General features: G+C 35.4%; 1 protein-coding gene across 18 annotated transcripts in view; it reads left to right on the forward strand.

Moving 5' to 3' along the window:
- The window catches only part of KDM6A (lysine demethylase 6A), a 235090-nt gene extending 218767 nt beyond the window's left edge, over nucleotides 1–16323 (forward strand). For 12 of the 18 annotated variants that reach the window (XM_003808365.5, XM_008960463.4, XM_003808364.5 and 9 more), the window contains 3 exons: nucleotides 12138–12264; nucleotides 14133–14303; nucleotides 15455–16323. In XM_003808365.5, coding sequence (XP_003808413.1) covers nucleotides 12138–12264; nucleotides 14133–14303; nucleotides 15455–15484 — 328 coding nt within the window. In that variant the 3' untranslated portion in view covers nucleotides 15485–16323. Of the gene's footprint in view, nucleotides 1–11271; nucleotides 11380–12137; nucleotides 12265–14132; nucleotides 14304–15454 lie in introns of all 18 variants that reach the window. The other 6 variants (XM_057301150.2, XM_057301151.2, XM_057301153.2 and 3 more) reach the window with 1 other exon arrangement.
- Nucleotides 16324–17483: the final 1160 nt, after the last annotated feature.

Here is a 17483-nt window from a genome sequence, read left to right on the forward strand (position 1 = left end):
TGTGAAAGTGCTTGAGTGAATCTATGGCACATGACTTCATTTGGGGGCAAGTTTGGGGAGCCATTAAAAGAGCTGGATAGAGCTATTTAGAAGAAGCTGACTAGGGAGTCTTCTACCTAGGAGTTGGTGACTGTCTTGAGAGGAAAAGGGAAGAAAAAGTTGGGGATAGCACTTCGTGGGGGATATGCCTGTTTAAGAAAAAGAAATACGTGAGCTATATAACAGGAGAGCATGGAGACTGTATTGTTGCAAAAATAGAGAAGGAGGTCTTTTTCCACAAGCACAGTTTTGCCGTATAATTGTTATATCCATATCATTGCTCTGGTCTTCAAGTCTAGTAGTTCCTGCCAAAAAATGAAGTGCTGTTGGTTTTTTCTGGTTTGTGAGCTGTGCCAGTTCTTAATAAATGGTTTTCCCTTGCCATTCCTTCCCTCTGCTTTGAGTTATTTTCTTCATCTCCTGTTCACTCTGCCACCCACAGCAGTTTGGCTTTCTACCCTTGGTAAGCCCAACACTTCTCTTGTTGAGGTCACCAGTGACCAACTGTTGTACATCTGCAAAGGCACTAATGTACACTTTCTTCAGAAATCTACCTTTTTTAAGCCTAGCATGTGAATGCCTCAAATCTGATTCCCACTTGCCTTGTCAGCCATTTCTCCCACTGCTGCTTTTAAATGTGTGCTTGAATTGTTCTCTATTTATTAATATTTTTACCACTCCATTTGCTATTTTAAACCATCTTTAATATGAACTGCAGTTTCTACATCTCCCCCTTTTTTTCCTTTGAATCATCTTTTAATAAAGCATTAATTCTGTATATGTTGAGCATACGAATTATAGGCTATATTAAAAGAGAAAATAACAGCTAAATGAAATGAAATAGAGAAGATATACAAACATAGTCTTCTTCCTTAATTCTCTCCCGAATTGTTATTTTTAATTCTTAAATACTGTGAATCTACAGTGTGTAATTTTTAGGCTTTCATAGTTAAGTGGTAAGCCCGCTCAACCAAAAAGAATGTAAGCAAAATTTACCTTGTGCCTTCTCATCCGCTCGCTCCCTCCCTCAGCTCTACCCAGTTCTTTTTATTCAGTGAATGTTTATGGTGTACTGCATTGGTACCCAGGTTTGTGCTAGGTGAAAAGGATTTGATCACTTCTCAGACTGCTCAAAGTGAATTGAGAAACCGTCAAACCATTAAAACATGTGATCTTTAATGATAGAGATATTGGTAAGAAACCATGGTGGGGCAGCATAGAGGAAGGCTCTTCCGAAAGAGTGGAAGGTTCAGTAAAGGCTTCACCAGAAGTACTACAGCTTCGCAGTCTCTTATTGTAAACCCTTTAGACTAAATGTGTTTTGGAGCTAAGAATTTTTAGATTTAGCAAAAACCACAATGAGATACCGTCTCACACCAGTCAGAATTACTGTTATTAAAAAGTTAAAAAATAACAGGTGCTGGCAAGGATGTGGAGAAAAAGGAACAGTTACACACTGTTGGCGGGACTGTAAATTAGTCCAACCATTGTGGAAAGCAGTGCGGTGATTCCTCAAAGAGCCAAAAGCAGAACTACCATTCAACTCAGCAATCCCATTACTGAGTATATAACCAAAGGAATATAAATTATTCTATCATAAAGACACATGCACACATATATTAATTGCAGCACTATTCACAATAGCAAAGACATGGAATCAACCTAAATGCTCATCAGTGGTAGACTGCATAAAGAAAATGTATATATACACCATGGATTACTATACAGCCATAAAATAAGAATGAGATCATCTTTTTTCCAGGAACATGGATGGAGCTGGAGGCCATATCCTCAGCAAATGAATGCAGAAACAGAAAACCAAGTGCCACATGTTCTCACTTATAAGTGGGAGCTAAATTATGAGACCACATGGACGCATAGAGGGGAACAACAGACACTGGGACCGATTGGAGTATGGAGGGTGGGAGGAGAGAGAGGAAAAATAACTAATGGATACTAGACTTTAATACCTGGGTGACAAAATAATCTGTACAACAAACCCCCATGACACAAGCTTACCTATAACAGACCACGTGTACCCCTGAACTTAAAAAAAAGATAATGTTTTTTAGATTTAGAAAGGTAATTGAGTACATTTATAATATATTGTACCTTCCCAGCAGGGTCTGTTGCAGTATCCTGGGAACGAACATATTAGTATTTCAGCACTAAAACATAGAAATAGTCACTCTAATGAGCTAAGTGAATACCGTAAGTAGCCCCAGGTCAAATTTCAGCACCACATGAGTTTATGCAAGATTTATGAAAAATTTGTGGGGTTATAATAAGGGATTATGAACCTGTATTTGCACTGGGTTATTTAATAATAGGAAATGGTGTTTTCTTCTGTTGTCACCTCCTGATTCCTCATTATCATTTTGAGAATAAATCGCCTGTACTTCTTTAAGCAAATCAGTATCACTCTTGCTTTTTCTCTGCACTTTCAAGTTCAATTCTGGTCTTTAAGGACCCTGTGATTCCATAAAGTTCTATTTATCTGAGTAAGTCATTTAGTAAATCTCTTCAAATTTCTACAACCTAGCCATTTTGCTAAAATACATTAATCATATTCTGCTTCACATTCTTCCAGATATTTCCTATGTTGGCATAAGTCAAAAGAATATATATTATCTTGATTACTTCTTTCATTTGATAATGCAGTGAACTTGACTTAAAAGTTCACAACCTAACTACTTAGGAAAATTTAAGTGGCAGCTCAGTGGATAACTTTCTCTTTTGACTTCATTTAACTATTTAAATGAAATAACTTTTCTCTGCAAATGAACTTAATTTCTCCTTTAGACCAAACTTTAAGTGTCTTTCCCTGGTTTATGCCATACTTGTGTGTTCATATTAGCTGAAGATAGATTTAAACTTTTGTTGCTAAAAATTTCAGGTAGACTTCACGTTGGCAATGACTGCCAATGAGAAGTCTTTATCATTTTTAATATTTTAAATAATGGTCAAATTTGCATGTTGGATCACTTGGTAGCAAGATGAAGCATTAAATGGAAGGCAGAAGATTTAGAGGCATAAATTAGAAGGTAATTGCTCCAGTTCAGACAAAAGGAGAGACAAAGATTAGAGGGTAAAATAGACTACACTTGGTAATTGATTGGTGGTAGAGTTGAGCGAGAAATCTGTATTGCTGGACTTTGGCTTGGGCCAGACAGTGGAACATTTGTGCTTGTTGTTGAAACTGGAGATAAAGAAGAAATGAGTTGGGTGTAGAGAATGATGGTTATCAACTTGACTAGCTTTAGACATGCAGAACTTGAATTGCTCCTACAAGATTTAAGTTGAAATTTCTATTAAATAGCAGCTAGATGGATGTATGGTTCTATTGCTTAGAAAAGGAGTCTGAGATAATACATTTGTAGCCCTCAGCTGGCTGATAGGCAGTCACTGCTAAGGTATTAGCTGTTGAGTTTTCCGAACCATTAGTTATTTTTAAGGTAGAGCAGTGCCCATACAAAGAAATGAATAAAGGAAAACTTTAAGATCAAGGGTACTGATCTCCTTTAATTCATTCAACTATGACGGTTTTTCTAGGTTAATATATCTAGTCTCCTTTAAAATATATAAAATTTACATGTATAACACATTGCTGCCCTCCTCCCCAACTTGTTTATACTTTTTCCTCCAACTTTTACTTTGAAATTTCTTAAACCTACAAAAAAAGTTGAAAGAGTAGTACAGCGAATACCTGTGTAACCTCATCTGGATTCATCAGTTAAGTTTTTGTCACATTTATTTAGCGGTCTCTGTATACACATACATGCTTGCACGTGCTTTTTCATATGAGCTCTATGAAAAAGTAATTTGCAGACATCATGACATATCACTTCAGATACTTCATCCTGCATCTTAAGAATAAGGTTGTTCTCCTACATACCTGTAATACGATTTACCATATCTAGGAAATAAGAAATTCCATAGTATGAGTTAATACACAGTCCACATTTAGATTTCCCCAACTATCCAAAAATGTCTTTTTTTTTTTTTTTTAAGCACTTGCCTCTCCATATTGAATTAAGGTTCACATTTAATTGAATATGTAGTCATTGTGTCTTCTTTAGTCTCTTAAACCTACGAAAGTCTTTTTTTAATGACATTTTCTTCTTGAAGACAGCAGACCTTTGTGTTGTGCAGAGTTCTACATTCTGGATTTGTTTTCTCATAATTGTATTTAGGGTAAATTTTTGACAAAAACTACTAATGATGTTTACTTTTGTTAAACTCCTGCCTCACTCCAGTATAAACTATGTCAGAGATATCTTCCTTAGTGGGTCCTGAGTAAATTAAGTTTTACTTTAAAAAGGCAATTTTAAAACTTAAAATTAGGGGTGAGGAGATTATTGTTACTTTCTAGTCCATCTTTTTCATAGTATATGGTTTTTATCCTGTGGCTTTAATTTTACGACTGGTAGATTAAGATTTAAAAGAAACCCTCACCGGGTGCGGTGGCTCACGCCTATAATCCCAACACTTTGGGAGGCCAAGTCGGGCAGATCACAAGGTCAGGAGATCGAGACCATCCTGGCTAACATGGTGAAACCCCGTCTCTACTAAAACTACAAAAAATTAGCTGGGTGTGGTGGCACACGCCTGTAGTCCCAGCTACTTGGGAGGCTGAGGCAGGAGAATCACTTGAACTCGGGAAGTGGAGGTTGCAGTGAGCCGAGATTGTGCCACTGCACTCTAGTCTGGGCGACAGAGCAAGACTCTGTCTCAAAAAAAAAAAAAAAAAACCCTCTGCAAATTCATGATTCCCATTTTAAGGTATTTGAGATACAGTACTTTGGGTTATATTTTATTTTTCTCTTTGTACAATACTAAGACGCTTTATGTCATTTTCATAAGACTCATACATTCCTTGTTTTGCCTCTGAAGTATTTTTTTAACAGGACATTTGAAAGGAATCAAGTGTTAGTGCAGGAGATGAGCTCTGCAGACTGTTGGTACTGATGAGAGTTCCCTGTAGATAACAGGCTTTCAGAATAAATAGACTTACAGGTGCCGACCCCCAGCAAATATGCCATAAGTTGTTACAGTCATGTTGGACTGTTGTCAAGTTAGTGCAATGGTAGTATGTTTTCAATACATTGGAAACTTTGGTTTATTCACCAGCAACTTTGTGAGTTCACTTAAATCACCACAATAAGTAATTTAGTAAATTTTAAAATATGTCAAAAACAGAAAGCCAAGGAGTGCATTTTCCTCTGAAAAGTTTAATGTTAGGAAGTCTTAGATTTAGGAGGAGCATATCAAATAGTATGCTGAGGAGTAGAAAGTTAATTTTGAGGATACACATTCATTTGTCTTATGCCCCTGTAATCTGCCAGACAATAACACATTCTAAAAATGCTAATAACATATAAGCCAATGTTTGAAAATAAATTCTCTTCAATTTCAACAGTGCCAAGCTCATTGAAAACCACTCTGCACAAACTTAATTTCTTGTCATATTATTTTGTTATTCTTTTGACCATCTTATAAAGCACTGTTTTATATTTTTTCTTTTTCTCTCTTTTTTTTTTTAATTAAAAAAATAAAGACAGGATCTCCCTATGTTGCCCAGGCTGGTCTCAAACTCCTGGGCTCAAGGGATCCTCCTGCCTCGGCCTCCCAAAGTGCTAGGATTAACAGGCATGAGCCACCATGCCTGGCCAATATTTCAGTTTTTAAATGTGCCATCTTATATGCACAATGTTAATGTTTTATGTGCTTTCTCTGTGCCTTTTGTGTATATGTGATCACTATGTGTTCGATGTTTGCCCATCCGTTTTTATTTTCCTAAGTCTTAGAGTCTACGCTATTTAATATCCCAGTAAGATATTACAGGAAGGGCAGCATTATGTAGTTTCTGGAATCCAATCTGCCTTCATATCTTAGCTTCGTCATTTATTGGCTGGGGAACTGCGGACAGATTGCTAAACCTATTAGTCTTTATTTCCTCTTCTGAAAAATGGGGATAATACTGTCTTTCTAAAATAACTTTTATGACTGTTATGTGAGTCTTAGCATACGATAAGCATTCAGTAAATGGTAGTTGTTGTAATTATTATTTTATAGAAACCCCAATTACCTTCTATTTTTTTAATTAATATTCTTGGACCTAGTGTAGTGCTTCTCAAATGTGGACAATTTTTCCTCCCCCCACTTTCCTTTCCCAGGGGACATATGCCAATATCATGACTTGAGTGGGAGAGATGCTACTAGCTTTTTTGAGTAGAGATTAGGAATGCTGCTATTAAATATCCTGCAGGGCACAAGACAGCTCCCCATAACAAAGAATTACCCAACTATAAATACCAATAGTGCTAAGATTGAAAAACCCTTATCTAATCTAATGGAATCCAGACTAAACACCTTTTGTATAACCTTATTTCATTTTCTTTTTGGTGTGTTAACTATTATACTTTGAGTTGGCATTCATCATACAATTTTTTCAAATTAAATAACTTTAATTTAGTAATTATATGATTATTTTAATACAGTTTAGGAATTTGACATGTCAAGTTCAAATAATTAACATTTATTGAGCATTAACTGCCAGGCACAAGTGTAAGCATTTTATATAACATATGTAATCCTCATAACAGCACTGTAAGTTAAATATCCCCTTTTTTCAGCTGAGGAAACTGAGGCACAGAGGTGTGCAGCTGGAATTTGAACCCAGACAGTCTAGGTATAGAATCTGCTCTTGCCCACTCTACAGCTCTTTCTATGGTCTCTTAAAGGCTCTAATCCTAAAAACGCAGTGATTCGTGAAGTTGATATTTTACCAGTCTATTGAAAAATACACTACAAATCTGAGACATTGGTTTTAATTTCGACACTTATGAAGTAAGAGGTTTGCACTGGTTCTCTCACTTGCTGATCACAAGAATCACCTGGAACTCTTACTAAAATAGGTTTTCAGAGCTCTATGCAAAGAACTCTGGGAACCTTTTTCATGGTGGCCTAGTGAATCTTATCAGACAAATTAGGTCTTTTTTAGAACTAAGAATTTCTTTGCTCCCTTTTCTTTCACATACATTATAGGTTATTACCTTACCTACCTACATAAAATATACTTTATCACAAACACAGAATTTCAAAATGTAAATTAAAGCGAACTCATAAGTATTAACTCCCTTTTCTCTTTGATTCCCTTATTTAAATGGATAAATATGGTGTTATACAACTCTTTAGTCCACACTCATTTGACCTAATAATGGACCAAGATTTTTCCAACACTATGCGTAGATAATGGTATAGCCATAAAGACCAGTCCATAGTTAGCATTGATCCTAGTGATGTGTAGTGCTGTAGTCCTGGTGGTCTTCTAATACTCTGTTGGGTTTGATATATAATGCTTTTTGATAACACTGACCAAACAAAATCTAAAAATTCTAAAACTGCATTCTCATGGTTAATATATATGTATTTGCTTTCATGCTTTTTTTTCCCCCCATCTAGGAGCTTAAAGTTCTTAAGATATGCGTTTTTTCATTGACTGAGACCTTGATTTTCAGCCATGTGGTTGGTGTAAATAAAACTGTTAGATGCCTTATTGACATTCATATACCCACTATTGTCCTAGGAGAACACAACCCTGGAGTGACAGGTGGCAAGAGAGTTTTCAGAGCTCATATGTTGGCTTGCTTTTCCTGCATGGCTCTTTCAGTAAGGGAGACTAGGCAGAGCAAGGCACCTCTTGGTGTTCGTTAAGTTATCTACTTCTCAGTGGCTGAGACTGTTACCATAAAGCATTTAAAAGTGCAGTACCAAGTTAACCCATATTTCATCTATCTTCACATTGATATTTGGTAACTCACTTTGGAAACTGAGTCACATTGCCATTAGAATGTCAGAGTAACCCCCAGTGTTGTCTTAACTTTGATGTAATATAATATTATTATGGCTTCATTCCTGTTACTTCCTGCCCCAGAAACGTCATGCGAAGATTAAAATCTTTTAAGAACAGTTGTTTGTTCCCCAAAGAAGCCCCCATACTACCTTCTTGTGGCATTCTTTCTGTACAGAGTGTGCCTTCCCCCACCTCTTTTTCCTGTTCATAATCAATTAAGTAAATTGATTCAGAAATTTCAACTTCTGTTTGAAAACTTATGTGATTCTCTACCTCCCCTCACCTGAAGATGATCTCTCTCTCTCCTTTTAGTCCATAGCATACTATGTTTATTTTTTGCCTAATGTCCTCATGTATTGATTTATGAATATATTGTGCATTAATTGCCCATAAATAAGGCTTTTGATAATTTGTCTACATATTATTTTATTCAGTTCTCTTGTTCTAATATTGCAAGTGTATTTTCATTCTATTCCCTGTGTGAAGTTGTTCTCTAAAATTCTATCGCTCTTTAAGCTTCATCTTTGCAGATCACTTTTTGGTTGGATTAGATTCTAGTATATAACCTCAAATATGCCAAGCTCTCAATCAGCCTCTTCCTCGTGGTTTTCTTCCATTCTGGAACTTCCTTTGTCCCCTGCCTTTTTGTGTAGTCTTTCATCGAAACAACTAAAAACAGGGATTGGGTCCTGAAACCAATACTGATCCTTAAACGTCAAAGAATTTCCTGCTTTTCTAGCTGTTGAAATCATTTTTGACCTTGTTTCTAAAGTACACGTATGCAAAATAGCATTTTCCATCTTCTATGTGTTTACACCTTTTGCAAATGATTTATTCTTTTGTTTTTAGCAAATTGAATTCTTTTTTTTTTTTTTGAGACGGAGTTTCGCTCTAGTTGCCCAGGCTGGAGTGCAGTGGTGCGATCTCTCACCACAACCTCCACCTCCCGGATTCAAGCAATTCTTCTGCCTCAGCCTCCCCAGTAGCTGGGATTACAGGCATATGCCACCACACCTGGCTAATTTTGTATGTTTAGTAGAGACGGGGTTTCTCCATGTTGGTCAGGCTGGTCTCAAACTCCCAACCTCAGGTGATCACCCGTCTCGGCCTGCCAAAGTGCTGGGATTACAGGCGTGAGCCACCGCGCCCAGCCCTCAAATTGAATTCTTAATTACCATAAGGTAAACTTACAGAAATTCAGCAAAACTAAAATTAAGAGGAAATGAGAATCCTGATTTTGTTTAGCTTTTATTTTTTAGCTCTTTAATGTACTTAAATGTTGTCTTTGTATAAAATCAGTCTGGGGCTAATCAAAGCAGAACAGGTTATCATTTAAGTCTTAAATATTATATGTTTCTTTACTACGATCCTTTCCCTAAATCACTTTGCTTTCTATTTTTCCCTATCCTTCAATTGAATCACATTCTTTCTTTTTTAGGACTTGCTCATTACTGTGGACTCCATAAGAGCCTCTCTCTCTCTCTAAATTCTTCTGTTCCAAGTGCTGCCTTTTGAAAAGGCGAAGGAACAAAAATTTCCAATGTTAAAAAAGTAAAGGCAAGGAGAAATCACAGTTTTGTTATTCATCATCAGATAAGATTAATAGAACTGTCAGTTTTCTAAGATTTTGGTATCACGCAAAATATAAAATATAAATTCTGGAGCAGAATTTATTCCAGAAGCAGACTGACTACTTATGGCTTAGTATTTATTCTTAGCAACCTTATCTCAGACCCCTTGTTATTTGCAGGAAATCAGTATACTGCTTTTTTTAAGATGAAACTACCAAACTAACAATACATTGTAAATTTACAGTCTAAGTGCCAGTGTAGTCAGTGGCATTGAAGATGAAAATTTATCTGCTGAGTAACAAGTAGCCTGATACTCCATAGAACCAAGGCTCTGTGTTTGGAAAAACTGTGCTTCCTGAGCCCAAGAATCTCATCTTCGAGGGGGAGTGGGTGATAATAAGATGTGAAAAGAGACCAAAAAGAAGGGTTACAGTGTGAGATAGTAAGGGGGAAGCTTGAGATTTTCTTTTAAAAACTCGTAGCTCAACCACTTAAATAGCTTTATGACATTAGACAAACTTAACTTCTCTGCGCTCCTTTTTCCCCATTTGCAAGATAGAGATAACCTTTCTCCCAGGGTTGTTAGGAGGCTTACTTGGCATAATGTATATGAAATAGCAAATACATGGCTCCTGTCTGGTTCTTATTTTTTATTTGCTTTTATTATATTATTTTTGTTTGGCCATGTGGAAGGACAGTTGAGTTTGAAGTCTTCCAATGGTATCTACACAGTTTTAGGCATTATTTTCCTGTAAGAGACCTTATTTTGAAGCCCTACTTGGAAAACTTGTTCAGTAAGATCTGTACCTTAAGAAGTGAATTGTATGGGACATGAGGAGGGACAAAGAGAGGAGCAGGTGCTGTTCAAGAGCTAGATACAGAGTCTGAATTATATTCTCTCTTTGCTATGATCTAAATTTTTACTTGCTACCTTCCCTGGTGCCCTATACAGGCACGCATGCACACATCAATAGCTGTCCTAACCTTGACACACAGCCACAGGCTAAAGCAGGGGTCCCCAACCCCTGGGCTGCAGACCAGTATCAGTCCTTCGCCTGTTAGGAACCGAGCTGCACAGCAGGAGGTGAGCAGCAGGCAAGCTGGCATTACTGCTTGAGCTCCAGCTCCTTTCAGATCAGTATTGTTATTGGATTCTCATAGGAGCAGGAACACTATTGTGAACTGCACATGCAAGGCATCTGGGTTCCTTGCTCCTTATGAGAAGCTAATGCCTGATGATCTGAGGTGGAACAGTTTCATCCCAAAACCATTCCCCCCGCCCCTCCCCCTAGGTCTGTGGAAAAACTCATCTTCCACGAAACTGATCTCTGGTGCTAAAAAGGTTGGGGACCGCTGGTCTAAAGCAATGTTTTTGTTTCTAAATAAGTTAAATATGCAAGAATTGTTGAAGCCAAGCTGAGAGTGCAATCTTTGAATATGATACTTAAGGAATTGACCTACAGCTATAAAATTGATGTTGTTTTATATTTGTTAAGTAAGCTAACAGGTTTTACAAATGTTTTTAGTCATTCCTCACCTCCCCACCCACCGCCAGGTTAATATACACGGGTTCTGATACATAACAATACTTTAACATAGTAACGTATAAAATAGCAAAGAAATATAAAATAAGGTATATTAAATATTTTAGTACTTATTTGAATTTTAGTTGTGTATTGATTAAGCTACTATGTGCTAGGCACTGCCGTAGGTGGTGAGTAGATAAGTAGATAGCAGGAATAAAATAGATAAGACCTTTGCTTTCAAGACAACACTCAGTTGCTAAACCCATTTGCTTTTCTTTAGGATATTTTCATTGTCTCCGAATTTTAGAGCTGAAAAGTGCCTTAGAGATCATCTAGTTCAACCTCTCCGTTCAAATGGAGAACCTGAGCCACTAAGATTCACAGGAGAGTAAGATAATTGAGCAAACAACTCCAAGTAATGACAGAAAATTATAGGAGAATCAGTACAAATTGTGAGAATTTACTATGTTGTTAGCATCCTAAATATGAGTTTAGAAAAGGTAGAAGTTATAAGAAAAGTTAAATTGTTTTAATATGAATGGATTCCACTGTTACCTTCAAGATAAAATGAAGACATACTTTTTTCTTTAGTATTATAGTTAAACGAATATTGTATCCTGTAGTGACTAAATTCATAAATATTTTTTCTGCTTATAGACTTGAGTTTCAAAAGCAGCTGTACAGATGATGCTGTTAATGAGTGTTTAGGTAGTGTTGATTAAAAAAAAAATAATGTGCCTTCCTGCCTTACTAGAATCATAGAAGTTCATATCTGGAATTCATACCCCTTATTTCAAGGATGAGGAAATTGACTCCCAGAGAGGTTAACTGACTTGCCCAAATAAGAGCCAAAATTAGCAACTCACATTTAAGCAGGGAGTCAGTTTTTATGTAGTAAGACCATTATATTTTGATATCCAGATATTAATTTTCTCAACTTTAAATGTTTTAATATTGTCTTCATCAGGCCTGCTGAGCATTGTTATTTTAAAATTGAGAATATTTGATAAATTGATGAAAGAAAAATTATGAAGTCATAGACATTAGAATCAAGTCTCTTGGCATTATTTCTAGTTGGTATATCTTTTATGCTAAAAATATTCAATATTCAGTTGCTGGTCACAAATAATTTCTCCCCCACAATAGGTATTGTCTTCTAAGAACTCTGAAGCAATGTCAGACATTGAGGGAAGCTCTCATTGCTGCAGGAAAAGAGATTATATGGCATGGGCGGACAAAAGAAGAACCAGCTCATTACTGTAGCATTTGTGAAGTAAGTAATTGTTCTTATCCACAGTTGTTTTATAAAGCCTCTTCCCTCTCCACTTTTGGTTTCTCTTTATTTTTAAAAAACTTTTTTATACTTTTATGTAATCTAGTTTATAGTAATTAACATTGGATTCAATTTTGTTACTTAGCCATTATATTAAAATTCAGTGTGATAATAATGATATTTCACTGTGAATTAACCTTAAAAGTATCTACTGCAGAGTCATTTTTGTGGTAGATCTTCAACAGACACTAATCAGCAAATTTAGTCTGAGATTTTAAACTGAGAACAATCTAGATGTACACAGATGCCAATAAACTGGATGTTTGGTGTAACTCTAGGCAGATCGATTATCAGTTCTCTCTGGTGCAATTAACAATACATTTGTCAATCTTGTGTGGCCAAGGCTTGCAAGAGGTGCAGGAACAAAGATGTGGTGCCTCCTATGAAGGAGCTTAAATTCTACTTGGAGCAGACAGATTATAAACAACTAGTTGTAATGTACATGAGACTATGATGAATGTGAAGTTGGACTTCCTGTTAATGATAAAACTGAGGGGGAAAATGACCTAATTTTTTCTTCTAGTATTGGCATAAGAACTCACAAAGGTATTAGCATTTGAGTCTATCCTTGGAAAAAAGAGTATGATATCAGTAGACTAAAAAAGTGATGAGAATCGGAGGTAGACTGTCATGGGCTATAGGCACAAGAAGAGAACAGGGAAATGAAATGGTTTTAGAAAAGGTTGAATGTGTTCCAATTTGGCTGGAACACAGACTGTGCAAATTCCGCTCATAAGTCTAGGTGGCATTTAATTTATAGCACATCTTGAATGGTTTTAAGGAATTTGATTTTCCAAGGTTATTGAAGCCATTAAAAGGTTTTGAGCAGGCAACTAAGGGTAAGTAAGATATGTGTTTCAGGGAGAAAAGTGGTTGGAAAGGACAGCGATATATAAGCTATTGCAGTGGTCTTAAGAGTTGTTATTTTAAGGCCTAGACTAGAACCTGGCAATGGGAATATTAAAGAAGGGAAAGAATTCAAAAATATTTAGAGGGTAAAATCAGCGAGACACCTCATTAAATGGCAGAAGTGGAAGGACAAGTTAAAGAATGCTCACCAATTTTCTAGCTCAGGTCACTAGGTTTGTGTTGCTGCCTGTTGACAGTAATGGATAACATGGTGAACTCTAGGATTGTAGTTAACTGTTAAAAGAAGACATGGGATCATAAGAGTTTTCTGTCATTGAAGAAATTTAAGGATAAGCCAGAGACAGGATGTTGATGGTCCATTTCAAACCTTGAAATTCTGTAATTCTAGCATCAACCTTTATTTGAAATGATAGAATCCATTGATTTTTTTTTTTTAAATGTCATATGACCTGACCAAAGTGAGTCATTAGGAGATCAGATAGATTCCAGTTAGGTGTGTTGTTCCTTATCCTACCTGAACCCTAGCAACTCATCAGTCTTTCTGTATAAGATAGAGGTATTATTTCTAAAATCATGCTGTACTCATGAATACATAAAAATGATCACTTATATCTGATTGTATACTAATGTTTTAGATTTAAAAATAGGTTGACCTTTATCAAACTTTTGAACTGGGCTTTGCCAGTGGTTGTCATGAGTATGTCATTCCCTTTGATTATTCCCCTAAATATGCATTACTACCCATGTCTTTGGATTTGGTGCAAAATAAACCTGGTCTATTAAAGATTCTCAAACACAGCCATGTTTTTCTTACCACCTACTCTTAACCAGAGATCACTGTCCACAATTTCATTCAAGTAGAATTCCATGATTATACTAAAGCAGTACAGTAAATACCACCATCTCTATTGAATACGTTTTTCTCTTGTATAAAACAGGTGGAGGTTTTTGATCTGCTTTTTGTCACTAATGAGAGTAATTCACGAAAGACCTACATAGTACATTGCCAAGATTGTGCACGAAAAACAAGCGGAAACTTGGAAAACTTTGTGGTGCTAGAACAGTACAAAATGGAGGACCTGATGCAAGTCTATGACCAATTTACATTAGTAAGTCAAATCAACATGTGAGTACATAGTTAGCTGGGTTCATAGTTAGCTGGGTTATGAAGCAGCAGTGTTTGCTCTGCCACCTGATAAGTAGGAGGTAATGAAATATTTTAAATTTTCCTTTGGCTCATTATATATTGCATGAGGGTATATTCATATCATTCCCCCCTCCATTTCCAAGTATTTATTCCTATAAAATTGGCATATATCATTTTCAGTTTTCTTCCTGGGTGAGACCAGCCTAAATAATTTTACAACAATTACATTTAAAAATCTTTGCGTGCTTTAGATAGAACACTATCATATCCTTTATGTCATTTTATCTCAGTTGATAAAATGTTTGTGTACGTAGGTTATTAGAGCCCACAAAATGAATCAGTAAGTGTGCTTTTAAATATACTTCTGCTTTTAGAGCTAATTGTATTTGTTTAAAATTTTGTCCTTGCCAGAAGTATTAACCTCATGGGAGTATTTAATGGAGCTTAACTTCCTGGTATATTATGTAACCTTATGAAATTCAAGTATACTTATAAATTGCACAGTTTTTAATTTCAGACAGCAGATGCTTGGGGGAAGCATTTTACTTTTGCAGATCAATAGCTTTATGAATAGAAACACAGAGATAATTTATGAATTGTTGATTTTCTCCAGTACTTGTCTCCCACACATATGTGATCAGAAACTAACTTTTTGAAATTTAGTTTCTGATATTTTCACTTGAATGGTCTTCAAGATTGCTTGAAGAAGAAAATTATCTGAAATATGTTGAAGAAAATATATTACCTAGCTGAGATAGATTCTGAAGGCAGTCACTAGTGAAATTGTAATTTGTTAAATTATTTTTCAAGAAGCCCCCTTTTTTTAAGCAATCTTAAAAACTGGTAAACTTAATAACATTCCAAGAGTTTTTGACTAATTGGTGAAGAAGTATAGAAAATTGCAAGTACACTGAGTAGGATAATGGTCTTAGATTCTTAGGAAGATTGGCTGAATGGGAGATAGTAAGGTAGGTTGTACTTTTATGTTGCATAGCAGGCTGTTGAACTTTTTGAGAGTTATTTCCCCTAACTTCACAAGCAGACTATATGTTTGTAGCCATGAGCTATTAACAATTTGTATATCAAAATAACCTACCTTACTTTTATTTTCAGGCTCCTCCATTACCATCCGCCTCATCTTGATATTGTTCCATGGACATTAATTGAGACCTTTTCTGCTATTCAGGAAATAACCCAGTTCTGCACCACTGGTTTTTGTAGCTATCTCGTAAGGCTGCTGGCTGAAAACTGTGTCTATGCAACCTTCCAAGTGCGGAGTGTCAACCAACTGGACGGGAGAGAGTACTGCTCCTACTCCAGGACTCTCACAAAGCTGATGAGCTGTACTTCAGAAAAAAATAATAATTTCCATGTTTTGTATATATCTGACAAAACTGGCAACATCTTACAGACTACTGACTTGAAGACAACCTCTTTTATATTTCTCTATTTCTGGGCTGATGAATTTGTTTTCATCTGTCTTTTCCCCCTTCAGAATTTTCCTTGGAAAAAAAATACTAGCCTAGCTGGTCATTTCTTTGTAAGGTAGTTAGCAATTTTAAGTCTTTCTTTGGTCAACTTTTTTTTAATGTGAAAAGTTAGGTAAGACACTTTTTTACTGCTTTTATGTTTTTCTGTCTTGTTTTGAGACCATGATGGTTACACTTTTGGTTCCTAAATAAAATTTAAAAAATTAACAGCCAAGTCACAAAGGTAATGGATTGCACATAGACTAAGGAATAAACTTCAGATTTGTGATTTTTGTTTCTAATCTTGATGTAAATTTACACTATTTATAAATACATATTTATTGCTTGAAAATATTTGTGAATGGAATGCTGTTATTTTTTCCAGATTTACCTGCCATTGAAATTTTAAGGAGTTCTGTAATTTCAAACACTACTCCTATTACATTTTCTATGTGTAAATAAAACTGCTTAGCATTGTACAGAAACTTTTATTAAAATTGTTTAATGTTTAAAGAGTTTTCTATTGTTTGAGTTTTAAAAAAGACTTTATGTACAGTGCCCAGTTTTTGTTCATTTTTGAAATCTGATTATATATATTTTATATATACTTATGTATGTATATATAATATATATAGAAATCTGGATATATATGTATAAATCTTTAGAACTTAAATTTTTCTCATTTTAAGTTTCACATCTATGGTAGATTTTTGAGGTGTCTACTGTAAAGTATTGCTTACAAAAAGTATGATTATTTTTAAAGAAATATATATGGTATGTATCCTCAAGACCTAAAATGTCAGACTGGTTTATTGTTAAGTTGCAATTACTGCAATGACAGACCAATAAACAATTTCTGCCAAAATGTAGTATAATAGTAGAAAACAAATAGTGATTGAACTTAAGATTTTAAAGGGACTGTTATATGGGCTTGACAAATCCTGTACATGACTTAGTACCATTTTATATGGAAAAGGGGATTCAGGATGAAGGGCTCTATTTTAGAATGCAAATAAATTAAGAGACTTATTTTTTAATGTTAGGCAGTTTTGAAATCTCATGCTTTTTTGCTTGCATGACATGATTTGGGGGAGGAGTGCTGCAAATTCCCTATCACTAGTAAAATATAGCAATCTATATTAGCATTCACAAGTCACTGCTAATTAATGATAGTATTTCATTTTGTAATATCAGCACCTTGCATTTGTACCTCCATTTTCTGACTCATTTGACACATACTCTCATTTAATCATATTGTTCTTTGTATGAATTTTCCAGGAAGCATTAGTGAAGAAGCATAGAGAATGCTGTAAATCAAGATTATATATATATGGCTAAAGAGAGCTTATTCTATCTAGTGAAATGCCCTGCTGATTGCATTAATCACATGCTCTTTCAGATTTAGAGTATGTTATCCTCTTAGAAACAGTTTGAAGGTTGAAAGCATGGAGATACTTTTTTTGATTAGTTAATAATTTGGTAAATATTGGCTATCTACTAGAAGTAATCATCTCTTATTTATAATTTAAGGAAAAAATGCCAAATCTATTTTAATTATGGAGCAAGAATGCTTGTCTAAATGCTATTCAGGACATTTAATCACTAATATTTTTAAGTGGTTTTCTTGTAAAATCTCCTATCCAAAGGTTATTGAGAACTCAAGACAAACATTT

The sequence above is a fragment of the Pan paniscus genome, chromosome X, assembly GCF_029289425.2.
Source record: "Pan paniscus chromosome X, NHGRI_mPanPan1-v2.0_pri, whole genome shotgun sequence".
Classification (NCBI taxonomy): Eukaryota; Metazoa; Chordata; class Mammalia; order Primates; family Hominidae; genus Pan; species Pan paniscus.